At 40.2% G+C, this 16869-nt stretch overlaps 1 protein-coding gene across 1 annotated transcript; it reads left to right on the top strand.

Moving 5' to 3' along the window:
* The first annotated feature begins 1710 nt into the window (after positions 1–1710).
* LOC105476490 (BH3-like motif containing, cell death inducer) lies at positions 1711–2949 on the top strand. Its single transcript, XM_071075874.1, is given in 3 exon segments — positions 1711–1746; positions 2512–2662; positions 2665–2949. Coding segments are annotated over 3 exon segments (369 nt in total). The 3' UTR covers positions 2847–2949.
* The last annotated feature ends 13920 nt before the right edge of the window (positions 2950–16869 follow it).

Below are 16869 nucleotides of genomic sequence, written 5' to 3'. Positions count from 1 at the left end.
GGCAGGTGGATCACCTGAGATCAGGAGTTCAAGACCAGCCTGGCCAACATGGTAAAACCTCGTCTCTACTAAATATACAAAAATTAGCTGGGCATTGTGGTGGGTGCCTGTAATCCCAGCTACTCAGGAGGCTGAGGCAGGAGAATCTCTTGAACCTGGGAAGCAGAGGTTGCAGTGAGCTAAGATTGTGCCACTGCACTCCAGCCTGGGTAACAGAGCAAGACTCTGTCTCCAAAAAAAAAAAAAAAAAAAAAAAAGGAAAAAGAAAAAAGAAAAAAAAATAAGGGCCCTGGAGTTCAATAATTGCATCTTATACATCTTTGGGTCTTTGCCACCTTGTATGGTGCCTGGCGTATAATTAGATTACCCCTTCTCCCAAATGTTTAAATAACCAAATTATTTCACTTAACATTGTGTAATGTATAGTGACCCAGCGTGTTTCTAGCTTTCTTGGTAGATTATGAGTATCTTTTACAAAAATGGCATGCATTATTTATTCTTCATATTCCTTCTATGTCTCACATTATAATAAATTTTAAAAACTGTTAGATTGAATAGATTTGCCAGAAAGTACAGAAAATTAGTATTCTATAAACTCAAAGAGAAGAGGCCAAGTAGAAATCTGGAAAGCATTCATCAATAAAGGGAGGAAAAAAACATTGTGAAGTGCTTACTATATACCAGACCTTGTGATAAATAATTTATATTCATTCCCTCATTAATCCCCCAAATAATTGGGCAAAGAAGAGATTACGGTCCCCATTTTACAAATAAAGAATCTGATGTTCGGTAAAGTTAAATACTCTGCCCAAGTTCACAGTTATTAAGCAGTGGACTTTGGTTTGAAATCTATATTGAATGATCCCATTATCCACATCCTTGGTCTCGGTTTTACTTTTATGCATTCAGTTTTCCACAAGACACTTGGTGGAATTTCCTATACTACCTATAAATTTTGTTAGGGTAGAACATTCTGTGTTCCCTCTAATTGAATGTTACAGGCCCCTCTGTAAATTTAGGAAAGTTCCAAAGTGTTCCCTGGATACTTGTTCTGCCTCTAGCATGAAATGTACAGAAGTAGCAGAGAAGATCCAAACCAGACTTTGCTGTCAAAGTAGGCTGCGTAGCTACCTCTTGTCTTCCCCACTGGTCTGCATCAGTCTTTTGTCTACAACTCTGACCTTTTTAAAAATGGTATTGGATGCTACCATTATGGTTATGGTTAATTGGGGGCATCACTGGTGCCTGAGTTCCTACTCAAATAACATAAGGGAAATCAAGAGACCAAGGCCATGATGACTCAAGCAATCTCCATGGCTTGGTGGTAAAGGAGTGAATCCTTCCTTACAGCTGATCTTGCCTCTGTATATGTCACATATTGGTCCTGATTAGAAAGGTCTGATAGGCTAATTTGTGCAAGACACATTCCTTCTCATTATACCATGATACAGGCCATGTGAAACACCAGATTCAATCTTATAGCCTCTCTGCTGCTGCTAACTAAGAAACTTCTACTTTTAGTGTCTTTTCTCTCTCAACACAAAAATATTCTGTAAGTCACCCAGATCTGGGTTGCCCATGATTACCAGGCTTTTCCCAATTAGAAATGTGACTCATGTTCCATTTTACCAATACATCTCAGGCACAGAACTAGCAAGGAAAGACAAAATTAAAGTTTTTCTGTAATTCCAGCCCATCAATTGAAACAAGATGTTTCTGAACTCTTCCCAATGTGAAGAACGAAAAGTAATAGCATTTTGTTTATTTATTTGTGTACAACACTGTGGTCAGGAACTTGTTGCTTCCCCAGGGAAATTGTTTGCAAGCATCACTGAGAAGAGGACTTAACAATTCACATTGATCATTCCCTGTGGTCTGCCATGGCGAGGGTGATACTTTCATGTTTTATAAGCACCAGACAAGAGAGCTGGATCAATTTTCTCTCTCGATATTCTGGTCTCTGTTGGAACGACTCCCTCAGGCATCAGCAGCTCTGGGTTCTTTCTAAAAAATAAAGTAAGTACTCTTAGGTCTATTCACAGTAAGGGACAAGAAGTCCAAAACGTATCCCTGCCTTTTACAGTTCAGAAATCAACAAGAGGATCTTTCCCACTTTTAGGTAGTACATACAGCTTTGCTGTGGTCTGTGTGTCAAACTTACTAAGAGGAGGACATTGTGGAGACTTACTGTTAATTAGCAATGCTTATGCATGCAAACCTTGGTCAGATGATGTTGTGTTTGCAGAGAAGCGAGAAGAGAATTGAATAAGTACATGACCCCTTGGAAGCTGTTTTCAGTTGAGGATTTTGGTGAGTAGCCACTTGAAATCAAGGGAAATTCCATGAATAGTAGGAGCTGGGAAGAAAGGAAGAGGAGGAAGGATACCACCACTTTTTTCTTCCCATCTAACACCATGCTTAGGCAAAGCATAGTCCATATGAGATCTGCCTTATAAAAATTTGCTGAATAAAGCTAATGGAAGTTAAATTTTGGACTTTCTTACGTAATAGCTTCAAATTGTGGTGACTTTGTTGCCTATAGAGGGCCGGGAAATCCATTTCTGTGAGATCCTAGAATCTGAGTGTGTGCTCTACACAGGATGGACAGAACGAGCCTCTGGCAGTTCCATTTATCCAGAGGCAAAAGCGTGCCTGCCACTGGAGCGCTCTTGGGTTCCAACAAAGAACCTATATTGCCTAAGGAAACAGTGCCTTCTCTTACAAGGTGCAATCTTGGCTCCTCTGGCATGAAGCGGAAAGTTCCTGGACATGTGCTTCAGAGACCTTCCTATTTAAGCAGGATACAAATTACATTGTTATGCAATTCCTCTGCTGAGGCCCTGTAAAAGGAGTGAGTTAGGACAGATACAGCAAGATACTAGGACAGATTTCCCCCATTATTCAGGCTGCATAACACAGAAGGAAACTTGATTTCAACAAGAAGACCCAATTCTTTTTTTTTTTTTTTTTTTTTTTTTGAGACGGAGTCTCGCTCTGTCACCCAGGCTGGAGTGCAGTGGCCGGATCTCAGCTCACTGCAAGCTCCTCCTCTCGGGTTCACGCCATTCTCCTGCCTCAGCCTCCCGAGTAGCTGGGACTACAGGCACCCGCCACTTCGCCCGGCTAGTTTTTTGTATTTTTTAGTAGAGACGGGGTTTCACCGTATTAGCCAGGATGGTCTCGATCTCCTGACCTCATGATCCGCCCATCTCGGCCTCCCAAAGTGCTGGGATTACAGGCTTGAGCCACCGCGCCCGGCCTAGAAGACCCAATTCTTAACATGCTTTTCTACCCACTTTTACCCATATGTTTTCCAAAGTTGGTTCAAATTGTGCAGAGAAACAACAAAATTTTCAAAAAGGATAAACTGGCTAGTTACAAGTAAATGGCATTTAATTAAAACGAAGCTTACAAATTCATGAAAAAAAAAAAAAGCTATGTGATTGTAAACCTTAGGGCAGCATACAGTGCCACTGTCCTTTGCAGTTTTGAGTGTATTTCATTTGTACATTGGAAATAGGTATTTGTCATATTATTAACACTTACTCTACTTAATTGTACACTCAGCATTTGGCATCAGAATAATCTTGTGTAGTCACAGGGTTTTCATTTTCTTTCTGTATTTTTAAAGCATGTTTCTGAGTGTTGGTTCACATACGCTTTCAATTTTAAATAACACAATCCATTTATTTCACTAGGCGTCTTTATTTGCTTAAAGTGAAGAATCAGAGATTGTCATTGTGTTGTAAATAAGTCTAACCTTTATTTCCCTTTACAAAAAAAAAAAAAAAAAAAAGCTGTGGATACTAAAAAAGGGAACTGAAAGAAATAGAAATTCTAGTAATCTTTTATGAACTCTGTTATTAGAGTAAGTAGAACTCAATCTGTGGGGGAAAAAGGAAAAGGAAATGGAAAAGGTGTTTTAGAGCTTTTACTTTAAGCCACTCCAGTGTCCCCTTCTCTGCTTTCTTTCCACTACCCCGACCCATACCTACCCACACTGAGAACTGAGCCCGCAGGGCAGCTCAGAAGCTGGGAGGAGAGAAAGAGTGAGGATCTGAATTATTTTTCCTCAGTGATCTTAAAAGCTCCAGGCAGAAAAGATCCTGCCTGTAGAACCTCCCTTTTGCATTTCTCAATTGCATGGGAGAAACTCCTAAATTGCATCAGTGATCCTGAAGCTGTGAAAGTAAAGAATTTTCTGTAGAAGAAAAGAAAAAAAAAGAAAAAGGGAAAGAAAAGGCAAAAACTGAATCATGCCTGGCATCTTTTGAGGTAGAAAAAACTGACAAAAAACAAACTTTCTTTATATTCTGGTGTGTTGGAAAACAGTGGAAGGACTGTTTGCCAAAATGTCTCAGTGGTTCTCAAAGATGGCTGGTCAAATCATAAGAGAATCCGCTTAGGTTCGTGTAGTTCTGAGTCCAGCATTGTGGGTAAAGCACAGGTTTCAGTGTAAAGAAATCTGCTATCTAGAAACCATGGGAAGCATGTCATCCTCTCTCTTCTTTACCATATAGATATCCTTCATGGATATCCTGTTCTTTGAAGAAAATTTTGTTTAGGAAGTAAGAAAAATATAATTAATATGGCCCTAATGAAGCAAAGCTCTCTTCATTTTCATTTTCATTTCATTTTGCTTTTGCATGGAAGAGTTAAGACAACATTTCAGCAGAGAAATGTGGAGAAGGGTAAAGAGAAATCAATAAAGTTATTCTGTGACTTTCCCCAGGAGGGAGCAGTGTTAATCGAGAATGGCTTGTTTGGCTATATATCACATCCGAGGAGAGAGCAGCAGTTGATTTTGAAACAGATTTCCCAGCTAGACTGGAAGAGATATAAATACATACTTATCTATCATATAGACATATATATACACACATACACATTATGCATACGTACACATACACATATATACATACACATACATCTATAATTTTTATGAGAACTGTGTCTACGTGTGTGTATATACACTTATAAACATTTAAATAGAAATTATATATATTATTTATATATGTACGTGTGCGTCTTTGAGTGATTTAAAAAGTAGATAAGAATAATTTCTTCACATAATTGGCAACGCCAGACAAAACTCTTCTAATAATATTTCATATGTATTGATCTGGGATCATTTTACATTTTATAAGTTTCTCTCAAAAGTTTTTTGATTACTAGAGAAGGAAATTAATATGCAAGAGCCTCAAGTGACAGACAATGGAATGGAAACCAGATTTCTTGACCCGAGGCCAGTGAAAGCATCTTGACCACAGGAAATCTTCTAAGGAGCCTCTCTGGGTCATTTATGCAGTCACTTTCTCTAGCAATATACATTACAGAAATTTTGAGCAGGTCTGATTGCAGCAGAGATCGTGAGAGTGAAGCTGGCTCTGGGGTTGCCCAGTTTTATTGGGCTGTGGCACCATGATCACTGGGAGCAGTGGTGATTTCTTTGTTGACAAATTCAGACAACATAATTGGGTGGGAAGTTGGCTTCACCATCACAGTGTGGTCTTGAAGGAGTTATCTATCTTTTCTGGGCTTCAGTTTTCCTTTCTGTGAAATGGGATAAAGAATTCTCATCCCTTCACAACAACATGCTTTCTTGTTGCCCAGAAACCTTGTCGAATTTTCTTTGTTCCATTCAAGCACCAGGAGATATGTAGATAGCTAAATGGGAATCCCCTTTTCATGACCCGATCTGCTATGATGAATTTCACCATACTGAGACTCTTCGTATCTCTCTTCTCCCATTGTGTATATTCAGACTCTAATTTTTTTTCAACATCAGCTAACATGCTCTATTTATTTTCTAAATCCAAATTCCATCTAAATCATAGCTGTTAAGAAAATATTCTTGTAAGAGAATGGAATCTAGACAGAGAGAGGAACTATGCAATTCTAGAATTTCCCTGGAGGGAACTTGAGAGTTCGTCTAGTGTAATCCTCTCATTTTATAGTTGAGAGAGCTAAGGATCTGAGAGGTGAAATGTCTTGTCCAAGGTCACTGTGACAAAGCTAAGTGGAGAACCTATGTCTCTTAACTTGCAGTTCTATATTCCTTCCATTGGGTCATGTGTCTTGGGACCACTATCACCAGAAATAGAAAATGAAGTTGAAGTAAGCAGACCAGACAAGGATATGTCAGCCTTTGGTTTTCCCCAGGGCCAGATTCCAACTCTGTGTGTATAACTCAGTGGCAGGACTTTAGCATCTTCATGAAGGATGGAGGATTCACGCAGAACACTCTTCTTTACCCCTTCCTGTCCCATTAGATCCAGCCCAGAATCTGGATCTAATTGAGCTCTCACTTTTCCTTACTTTGGACATGGTTGTGCTTGCACTTCATCTTATAGCTCTTAAATTTTATCTTCACGTTGACCTAACTCATTTTATATTCCACATTTACTGAGAGCTTACTGTGTGCCAGTCATTCTGTAATGGGTTAGAAACACAGGGAGATATATCTCTCCAAGTCTTAATTACAATCATAGTGCAACATTTCCTGTGCATGGTGTGCTTACAGTGCTGATGGAGTGCTGAGAAAGGGGAGACTGAGATCACTGAAAGGAGACAAAAAGACTGAGCAGATCATGTAATAATTCTTCTGCTTTTATTCCTCTGTCCCCTTTATTTAAAGGACAGAGAAGTTCATTTTATGCATTGATATTTTCTAGGGTAAGCACCCCCTATTTTTTTTTTTTGTTATTGTTGTTTTTGTTTTGTTTTGTTTTGTTTTGTTTTTTTGAGACAGAATCTTGCTCTGTCTTCCAGGCTGGAGTGCAATGGTGTAATCTCGGCTCACTGCAACCTCCGCCTCCCAAGTTCAAGTGATTCTCCTGCCTCAGCCTCCCAAGTAGGTGGGATTACAGGCATCTGACCTCGCACCCAGCTAATTTTTGTATTTTTTAGTAGAGACAGGGTATTGCCATGTTGGCCAGGCTGGTCTTGAACTCCTGACCTCAGGTGATCCACCTGCGTCAGCCTCCCAAACACTCCCTGTTTTTAACGGAAGAGAAATAAAATGTCAAATTCTTCCCTCCCTTCCATGCCCACCGCCAGTCTTTAGCTACCTCATCAGTTCTTCATGAATTTCCTTAACGAGGCTAATTTACCGGTACTTCAAATAATTCTTACTGCACTGTGGAAAGCAAGGCATTGGGACTCAAGAGATATATGCATATGTAGAGTAATTGGGGTGAACATGCTGGTCATCAGTTATTTCCTCCCCTAGTTTGGTTCTCCGACCTGTTTTATCTGTTCACTTTGTTTTTAAAAATGCATTAAGAGACAAACATGATGGTGCTCACCTGTAGTCCCAGCTACTTAGGAGACTGAGAGACTGAGGCAGGAGGATCACTTGAGCCCAGGAGTTTGAGGCTGCAGTGAGCTGGGATCACGCCACTGCACTCAAACCTGGGCAGAGTGAGACCTCATCTCTAAAAGGAATAAAAATAACATTAAAAGACATTGACAGGTAGATTCCTAACTATTTATTAGAAACACCCAAATCACTGTTCACATTCTAAACAGAATCTAAACACTAACCAGATTTTCTTTTTATTTTCAAAGTATGCTTTTTCCTTTCTTACCTTTGGACTTTTCTTACTTTTCCATAAATTATAAGATGTGGATTTTGGGTCATTCAACTCATGACAGGAAAGGAAAATCATCAATTAAAGATTCCTTGTGTGAGTTCAATCTGTTGATCGGTCTGTGCTCCATAATGCTACAACCTAGATTATATTAAATTTCCAGAAGAGTGCAGAATAAACAATCATTTGTAAAGCACCTATTATGTAGCATACATAGTGGTAAGCATTAGTTGAATCAAAATGAACACATGTCCTCATTCAGTACCTGTAAGTATCATGCACAGTTAAGCGTATAGACCCATGAGCCTGTAAATCAAATAGTCCAGAACTGGGCTAGGTAGTCATAACATCACAGTGAATGTTTAAAAGCTTGGCTGAGTGGGAGCGGTGGCTCACACTGGTAATCCCAGCATGTTAGGGGGCCAAGACTGTAGGATAGTTTAAGGCCAGGGGTTTAAGACCAGCCTGGGCAAAGTAGTGAGACTCTATCTCTACAAAACATAAAAACATTCGCTGAGCATGGTGGTGCATACCTATAGTTCCAGCTACTTGGCAGACTGAGACAGAAGGATTGCATGAGCCAGGGAGTTTGAGACTGCAGTGAGCCACGATCATGCCACTGCACTCCAACCTGGGTAACAGAACAAGATTCTGACTCAAAATAAAAATTAAGACAAAAAATAAAGACTTAAGAATGTGAAAAATATTTACCTACCTCCCCCAGATTTTAGAGTGCAGGTTGTTTGCAAACGGTAGTTGGTTTGCTCAGTGCTGGCCTGGATTGGAACGTGCAATGGGCCTTCATAAAGGGGAAAGCAGCAGACCCCAGGAGGTGAGCCTGGCTCCCTTCGACATAGTCCCTGTGGTATTCATGTCACTGCTATTTGTGGCGTGGAGACTCCTTGAGAAGTGTAGAATGTGCTGAATTTAAAGTCTCTGAGGTAGCAGTTTCCACCTTTAAAATATTTCTTGGTTTCTCCAGGGTGCCCGCTACTCATTGCTCTCTCTTTTTTTTTTTTTTTTTTTTTTTTTTTTTTTTTTTTGAGACGGAGTCTCGCTCTGTCTCCCAGGCTGGGGTGCAGTGGCATGATCTCGGCTCACTGCAAGCTCTGCCTCCCAGGTTCACGCCATTCTCTTGCCTCAGCCTCTCGGGTAGCTGGGACTACAGGTGCCCGCCACCACGCCTGGCTAATTTATTTTTGTATTTTTAGTAGAGAAGGGGTTTCACCGTGTTAGCCGGGTTGGTCTCAGTCTCCTGACCTTGTGATCCACCTGCCTCAGCCTCCCAAAGTGCTGGGATTACATACTCTCTGTTTTAATCTCAGTGGGAATTCCAATACTGCCGCTGCACCTTGGACCCAAAAATATGTCTCAAAATATGTTTCTGTATTCCTTTAATTTTATTTCTGCACACTCAGCACTTTTGACACACATATCTATTTTACAAGTGCTCAAGTAAACTAATCGCATCTTGTTGAAGCTCTTCCTTACTGTGCTGTCATCAGTTAATTATGGGGGAACTAAGATGCACAGGGTATGATTATTAACGACACCTCAGATTTACACAAACCCACTCTTTGAATGATTTCGAGGCAGTTCATACATATTAGCTCATTTTTCTTCATAACAGCTAGATTGAATGAAAGACCTAGATTCTATTCTTGGTGCTGTAACAACCTTCTTAGGAAAAGTATTTAGTCATTAATTGTCTCAGTTCCCAACTATGAAACAGGAATCATGATATGAAAATATTTGCTTCTCCCTTTCGTTCTCCTAAACCTTTAGAATCTTAGTAGCTTAAAAAAATGTAAAAATCTGATGTTTGAAAGTAAAGAAGTGTGTCTTGACTTTTTGAACATTAATAAAAAGTTGAACAGCAATATTGGGAGATGACTGGAAACCCTGAAATCTGAATTATTAGGTTTGATGCAAAATTAATTGTGGTTTTTGCCATTAAAATTTATCGCAAAAACCACAATAACTTTTGCACCAACCCAAGACAATCTAATTCTACTTAGTGGTGAGTCATTGCCCTATCTACTTCTTGCCTATTTTCTCTAAGTATTTCCTAGGTATTTCTCTAAGTGTTTCTCTAAGTATTTCCTACTATTTCCTAGGTAATAGGAAAATACTTAGAGATCCAGGGGTTATGAGTACTACAAAAGGAGCCCTATCTTCAAAAGAGCATTAATTTGGTCAGCAAAGACATCCCTAGGAACCATGGCATCAATAAGACCCTATTTGAGAGGAGAACAGTCTCAACTCGAGTCCTATTGATGCCATGGTTCCTAGGCATCAATAAGATGCCTCTTTACTCTTCCTCCACCTCTTTTCTTTCCCTCCCAACTGCCAGGCTATCTGTAGCAGTTTCAAAACAATACAGACAACTCCAGACCAAATCCCTGGTCTGTATGCTTGCTTGAATATCATCTATAGGTTCTTGGCCTTACAATCACAATCTTCAAAAGTCCCAGGGGCGAAAAATATCCCTCTTTGCTTGCCAGCCTAAACCTAATGACTGAATGGCAGGGAACCTAGACTAAAATAGCATTTGGCTCTTAGATGACATCCTCCAGCCAAGAATAATGACTTTTATAATGTCAGGTTCAATCCACTTACTGCATAGGTAATAGGCATCTCACCTTAGGGAGGGGAATGGTCTCTCTTTCCCTCTGTCTCTCTTTCTTTCTCTGATTACCTATTGTTAGACAGAAGCTTTTCTCCTTCAACTTCCTAAAACCCAAAGGCTGCTAAAATGTACTTCCTACAAATTGGTAGAGTTGGGCCCCAATGCAATCAATGGGCCATAGATTACCTTCCAGAGAGCTTCACAAACCACCTGGGCCCATCAGATAAGCACCAGCTCTTCTATGGAATTAGGACGGAAGCCAGGAAAAGTCCTCTGAAACTCAACCAGTGAGGTACAAGGAGGCAACAGAATTATTTTATATATTCATATCAATAAATATCACTAAATATATACTGAAGGATTAGGTCAGCATTCATTTTTCCCCTAAGATACTAATGAAAGCAGTTTTTTTACTAGGCAAAAATCCAAGTATTTTTCCTGACTCTACTTAGCCTGACACTTGGAAATGATGTGGATTTCGGGTATAAAATCTGCCAGATGATTTCCTTTGAGACCACTTGAGCTATAGAGTGCCTGTACCAAACACTGCCCCCTACTGGTCTAGAGCCTCCTCTTCCTCTTCCTATGATGAGTATTATCATAGGAAGAGGAATATTTTTGCCAGTTAGTGAAAGACTCTTGCTGAGGGAATTTAGATCGTCTTTATCTTAAGTACATTTAGAATAGAATGATGTGTACCCATCCAGTTTTGCCTTGGGAAATGCCAGGAATGCCCCAAAGGATACAGTTTTAGAAACTGTGTTCTAGGTTAACATAATGAATATTATCCCAGTCTAGTACAGATAGTAACATTTTTGTAACCAAAGTCAGTCAATGCTAGTGGAAAACAGAATGGAGTCCATTTATTCCCCTGCTTAACTCTATTCAGAGACAAGAACTGCTCAGATGAAGAATAGGATAGAAGCTAGCCTGCCAAAGGTAGCCATTATACGTATTTAGATATTCTTTCCTTAGGCAAAATAAAGAATTGCCTAATCTTTCTTCAGAATATACAGTATGAAACCCTAGAGTCATTTAGGTCATATGGTCATGAACCATTTCTATCTTCTTAACTTCTTTTTCTGAAACGAGGGCACCCTGAGCTGTGTTGCTTATCTCAGATCTGGATTTAGCCACACACTCTAAAGTGTAAGAGCTCTCCCTCCTCACATGTAGCCCAAAATAGTCCTTCACAGCCACGTCACCCTGGACAGTTTATCACTTGACATGACCTCCTACTCTACCGATTGGAGAGATTTCAGACAGAGCTTGACTGGCTTCAAACAGAAACAGCATGACTTCAGAACGTATAGGATGAATTAAACAGAGCAATTTTCTAGTTTTCAGAAACACAAACGTGACTATAAGTGGGACCTCAGCCAGAGTACAGTCTTAGAAAATAAGGTTTCAATCTACCATTTATTAAATGCCACGTTTATGTGACATTTTATTAAGCATTTTAAGGGTTATTTAGGCATGAATATTGCTCCCTCAAAATGTTACAATCAAAGCCATCTTAGCATAAAAATTTATTCTGAAATGATTTGCTGAGCTCCTGCTGTGTAACAGGTGCTGTGCCAGGTACTGGGGTTACAGAGAGACCCTGTCACAGCCTCTGTCTTTGTGATCTTAGAGTTGGGAGATAGAGTAGCATAGTACACAGATGATGCCAGTACTACAGCATCACTTCCTGGCCTCTGGCTAAAGAAATTTCACTGTCCAGCACAGTGCCCGACATAGAGTTAAGTAGTCAGTAATTATGAACTAGATAAAAATCAGCAAAATAAAAAGAATGAATGAATGCTAACATAGTGTAAGTATAGGGTGCTATGGAAAATGCATAGGAGAAGAAACTAAACTAGTTTGAGTGGACTAACTGCAGAAAGTGTCATTTACGCTAGGACAGGAGTCAAAGAGTATATTGATGCAAAGGAAAGACCGTGAATTAGACCTGGGTTCAAATCCTAGCAGTGCCACCCATGAACTGGGCAATTCTAACTATTTCAAACCTTATTTTCTGCATCTGTAAAACACTGATGATACCTTTTAAAGGCTGTTTTGGGGACTAAATGAGATATTAGTTACCTGTGTCTGACACAGAGAAGAACTTCAATGATAGGTGTTAGAGGTATCACAGAGAACGGACTTGCAACATGAAAGCCATGAATATCTAAGTAGTAAGGTTAAGGGCACAAATATTTTAAAGAATGAATAGCAATAATAAGCTTAAAATCATGATGGAAATAAAAGAGAGGTGCTATAACAGTTCTTAACCCCTAAGCCCAGACAAGGGTGGAGGGAGGCAGATGATTTATAGGAGTTTGCCATCCTCTTCCAATCCATTCTAGAAGGCTTTTTTTGTATTTAGCTTTCAGCTGCAGAACCATGTGGCCCTGCCTGTCCCATTCACAGTATGGTAAATACTTTTTCAGATAATCAGATAATCTTAGGGTATTATGATTTAACTGCTCAGCATGGATGCTTGATACAAGCTATATGTGTGTGTGTGTGTGCATGTGTGTGTATGTGTGTTTGTGTGTGGTATTTTCCCTGTAAGTTCTTGCCACAATTAGCTTTCATTGCTTTTACCCTAAATATTTTCAAGTATACCAGATTCCTTTCTTCTGTTCTTCCTTCCACCCATGTGCATCAGGCTCTTTCCTGCTACATTCACATAGTTAGGTTATTTAACACACACATACACACCTGCTGTCTGCTGGCTTCAACTCTTTTTAGGTGAGATTTTAGGACATGCCTTGAGATGCATTGGATTGTCAGATACATTAAATATAATGTGGGGGAGGAGAAGGGAAAGATGCTAGCAGCTGACTTTTGGTTGGGGTTTTCAGTCCTAATATGAGACAGGACATGGCAAAAAAGTGTCAAACAAGAGAATGAGAGGGTCCAAAGAAACGAGGTGGTGGTGGCCAGACATGAAAGAAAGTACAAGACATAAAAACATTTAAGTTTGAAAGATATAAAATTTGGAGAAGGGAGAACTAGCAGTGTTTAAGATTCCAATGGGGGAGGGAAAGCCATTGATTGGGCCTTTGAAACCATGCCAGGAACCAAGAGCCAGGGGTAGTGGCAGAGGGGACGGCCAGGTAGGACAATTAAAACGGAAATCTGGCTCCTTACAACACAGCATGGAGCAGGGCTACAGAATTTGCTGCAGTGGGAGGTGGGGCCAGTCTGGCACAGTCTGTGGGTTTGAAAGGAGCTGGGCGGGTTGGAGAATGCCAGTCAGCCTTTGTAGTTCTGAGCTCAGAGAGGGGGTGACACGTACTGGGCTCCAGGTCAGAAGCCTGGCTTGGGTGGCTTTTGGAGAAATTTTCCCTCTGCTCCCAAACTCTTAAAAGGTGCTCATCACACCACTGACCTCCAATCACAGCACAAGCACGTGTCCCAAAGGCCGTCCTCCAGCAGAGATTTCGGCAGTGGTACCTGTTGGCTGGCGCATGGGGTCCTTTCCTTTTTCTATTCCCTGGAAGCCGTCAACTGGACTGAATACAACATCTTTGCATCTTTTTCTTCACCCTCCCCACATGCTTGCATCTCCCAGACTCCTAGGGTTAATCCCCAGGACAACCTTGCTTTGAAAGAAAAAATGTGGTGAGCCTACTTGAAGATTTGGATTCCAAGAGGCCCCTGTCTGTCCTGCCTCAGCCAGAGCCACACAGCCAGCTCAAGGAGATGGGCATTTACAGGGAAAGCAGCAGTAAGTGTTTGTTGTTGTTGCTGTTTGTTTTCAAGGCTTGGTTGTTCTCCAGAATTAGGTCCCTGAAAGCATGGGGTTTTCTTTTCCTTTTTTTTTCTCCTTTCCTTTCTTTTTTATTTTCTTTCTTTCTCAGCAAAAATTAATAATACCCTCTTCTCCCCCTGAGAGTGATTCATAAAAGCAATTTAAAAGTTGCTTCTTCATCGCTGCGCATAACCTGGGTTAAAGTTATCTGAGGTTGATCTGTGTGTGCCTATTCTCAACACTGTAATATTTTAAAATGGATGTGCATTTGTTATAATAATTTGTGCTGATGGTTCTCCTCCAGAAGAAATACTATGTAACTGGCAGATAGATTGTCATTATGCTGAATTTGTCCCAGGACTTGCATAGATATCTTCTTCGGGGGTTTTTGTGCTTATTTGCTGCTCGTGAAAGAGAAGGATAGAAAGACTTTGGAAGGAGGGTGTGGTCCAGCAGATTCGGCTTCCTCCCAGCCCATCAGTGACTCCTTCTTCCTGCTCCTCCCTTTCCCCTCCACTTCTATCCCAGTTCCTCAGATCCAACCAGAGCCAGCTGTCAATGAAATATCTTCTGCCTTTTCTATTACAGCGTGGGTTAGACTCTGTCAGGTAGGAAACTACTCCCCATAATCAAACTCATTATGTTTGTGATCTCAGCGTATTTGCAAACTTAGACATAGACCAGACAATAACATTTACCCTCTCCATTTCTCCCTTCCTGGGATTTTTAGCCAAGGTAATAATAACAATAATAATACTGTATTTAAAAGGCCTCTAGCAATATTTCATCTTCTGAGAGTCTTACAGATGTTAACTAATTAATCTTCACAACACTCCATACAAGAGAGGTAAATATTATTAACCATGCTAGAAGATACATATGTATATGCTAAGGACAGCAAACTAGTTCACTTATTTATCATGGTTCACTTGATATAGTAACTGGTATTTTTAAAACACCCATCATAGATACAATAATTAGAGATGTGCTTTTGTTAACAAAGCCACTACCCACTTCTAGCGTACCCTTGGGTACTAAATAATTACCCACTTTGTGTGGTTATCTAGCTCACTAATTACCCACAGAAATTGGGGTCAGGTGTTAACTGCTTGAAATAAGTATCCTCCAAAGACATCGCTGAGTTGTATAGAGAAAATGATGTGTTCATAGCAAAACTTTCATAAGCTATATATTTGTATATCTTTGTAAGCAGAGTGAATACAGGCAAGGGCAAATTAGCTTATTATGTGAAAATCATGCTGAACTATTGTTGCAAATATAGAGAGGTTTAAAAGAGTCTCGGGGAATCTCGTCCTCTATTTACCTTTCCCTTTGAAAATGGGTTCAATGACATGATTCCCATAGTCTGGCCTTTATATAGAAGTACTCTAAGACAATTGATGATTCTGGTTAGGAATGATTCATTTTGGTGTACAGGGAGGCACCCAGTGAGTCAAAGATTTTTTTTTTTTAAACAGCTCCACCCTTCATGATTATTCTAGCATGTTTCTTTTTTCTCCATCAGTCTAGTGAAAACACCCCGTTAGCCAAATCTGAAAAAGATTCTAACCTAGTCACCAACTCCTGGCAACCACCTCTTTCTCCTTCCCAATAATGACAAAAAGAAAAAAAAGTATTTAAAAAATCCAACACTTTCTTTTTGCCTTTAACTGTTACGCGCTCCTCGCCTTTCCTCTCTACTTCTCTCCTCTCCCTTCTTCCTCTCTCTGTATCTTCTTCTTATTTGTGCATTTTCTTCTCCTTTTCCTTGGCATCTAGGCATGCTTCTGCAGGTCTCACAGTCAGAGACAAAGCACAATTATGTCTGAGTTGAGCACAAAGAAACTATCTTTTAAAAACATTGACTTGGAGGAAACCTGCATCCTCAGATACCTTTCTCCCTTTCCTTGCTATTTACAGAATCTGACATTATATTTAACACCACACTGCCTGTTGTCTGCATGATTCTAGCCAGAAAAATTGGGTTAGAATGGCAACATACCCACTGTATATACAGATAGGTAGAGACCCTAATTTTCGGCAGATCCATGCTTTAAAGGATCATTGCATAGCAGAGCTTTAAAAATGAGTGCCAACAGAAATGATAGGAGATGCTCCCCCAATCAACTTAGGATGTCTTCCTTTTTTCTTGTGCCTCTTTTTTTTGTCATCTGAAATATTACTTGTCATTATTGGGGGACTTGAGGCTGATTGATGAAGTGTATATATGTCTGTCGGACATTTGAAGAGGAAAAACATGCTTCAGGAATAAGGAAAATGTCTGCAGTGAAAGCAAAGGGTTAGGATGAGCCTCAGTGACTGACGAGTTCATTTCAAAATCCAAGGGCACATAGATGGTAAATTAGTACATATTGCAAATACAGTCAACGAGCAAACCCCAGCCACTGGAAGGAAAGGGAATGTTAGCACCGTAGTCATCACATGCCTGAACAGAGTGTCTACGTATCTTAAATGTAGATCTGAATCATTGCTCTTTTGTCCCGCTAAATGCTGATTGCAAAGAAATGTTTGGGCATTGTTGACTTTCTGTCCATAAAGAAAAGTCAGGAAGATTCACAGAATCCATCACCTGCACTCATACATGCATGTGTGCTTTAAATTCCCCTAGGATGTGAAACAATTAGGCAGAGAAACTGCACTGTGGTCTCCCTTCCTCACTTCTTTCCCTCCCTGTTTTGCCTTTTCGAAAATGTGATACCTGATCTCTAGGTCTAGCAGGCTGAGAAATTTTTTGTATTTGTATAATACAGTGTCTGGCCTTCCCCCTGACCTGCTGATGTATTTTTGGCCTCATTAGTAGTCAGGGAGATGCCTTAGTGCATCCAGCACTGCAAGTCAGGGATGAAACACACTACAACAGAGAGAGGGAGGAAGCGCGAGAGGAT

Source organism: Macaca nemestrina, chromosome 12 (genome assembly GCF_043159975.1).
Source record: "Macaca nemestrina isolate mMacNem1 chromosome 12, mMacNem.hap1, whole genome shotgun sequence".
NCBI lineage: Eukaryota > Metazoa > Chordata > Mammalia > Primates > Cercopithecidae > Macaca > Macaca nemestrina.
Note: the sequence above shows the minus strand (reverse complement) of the source record. Positions and strands in the feature narration are given on the sequence as shown.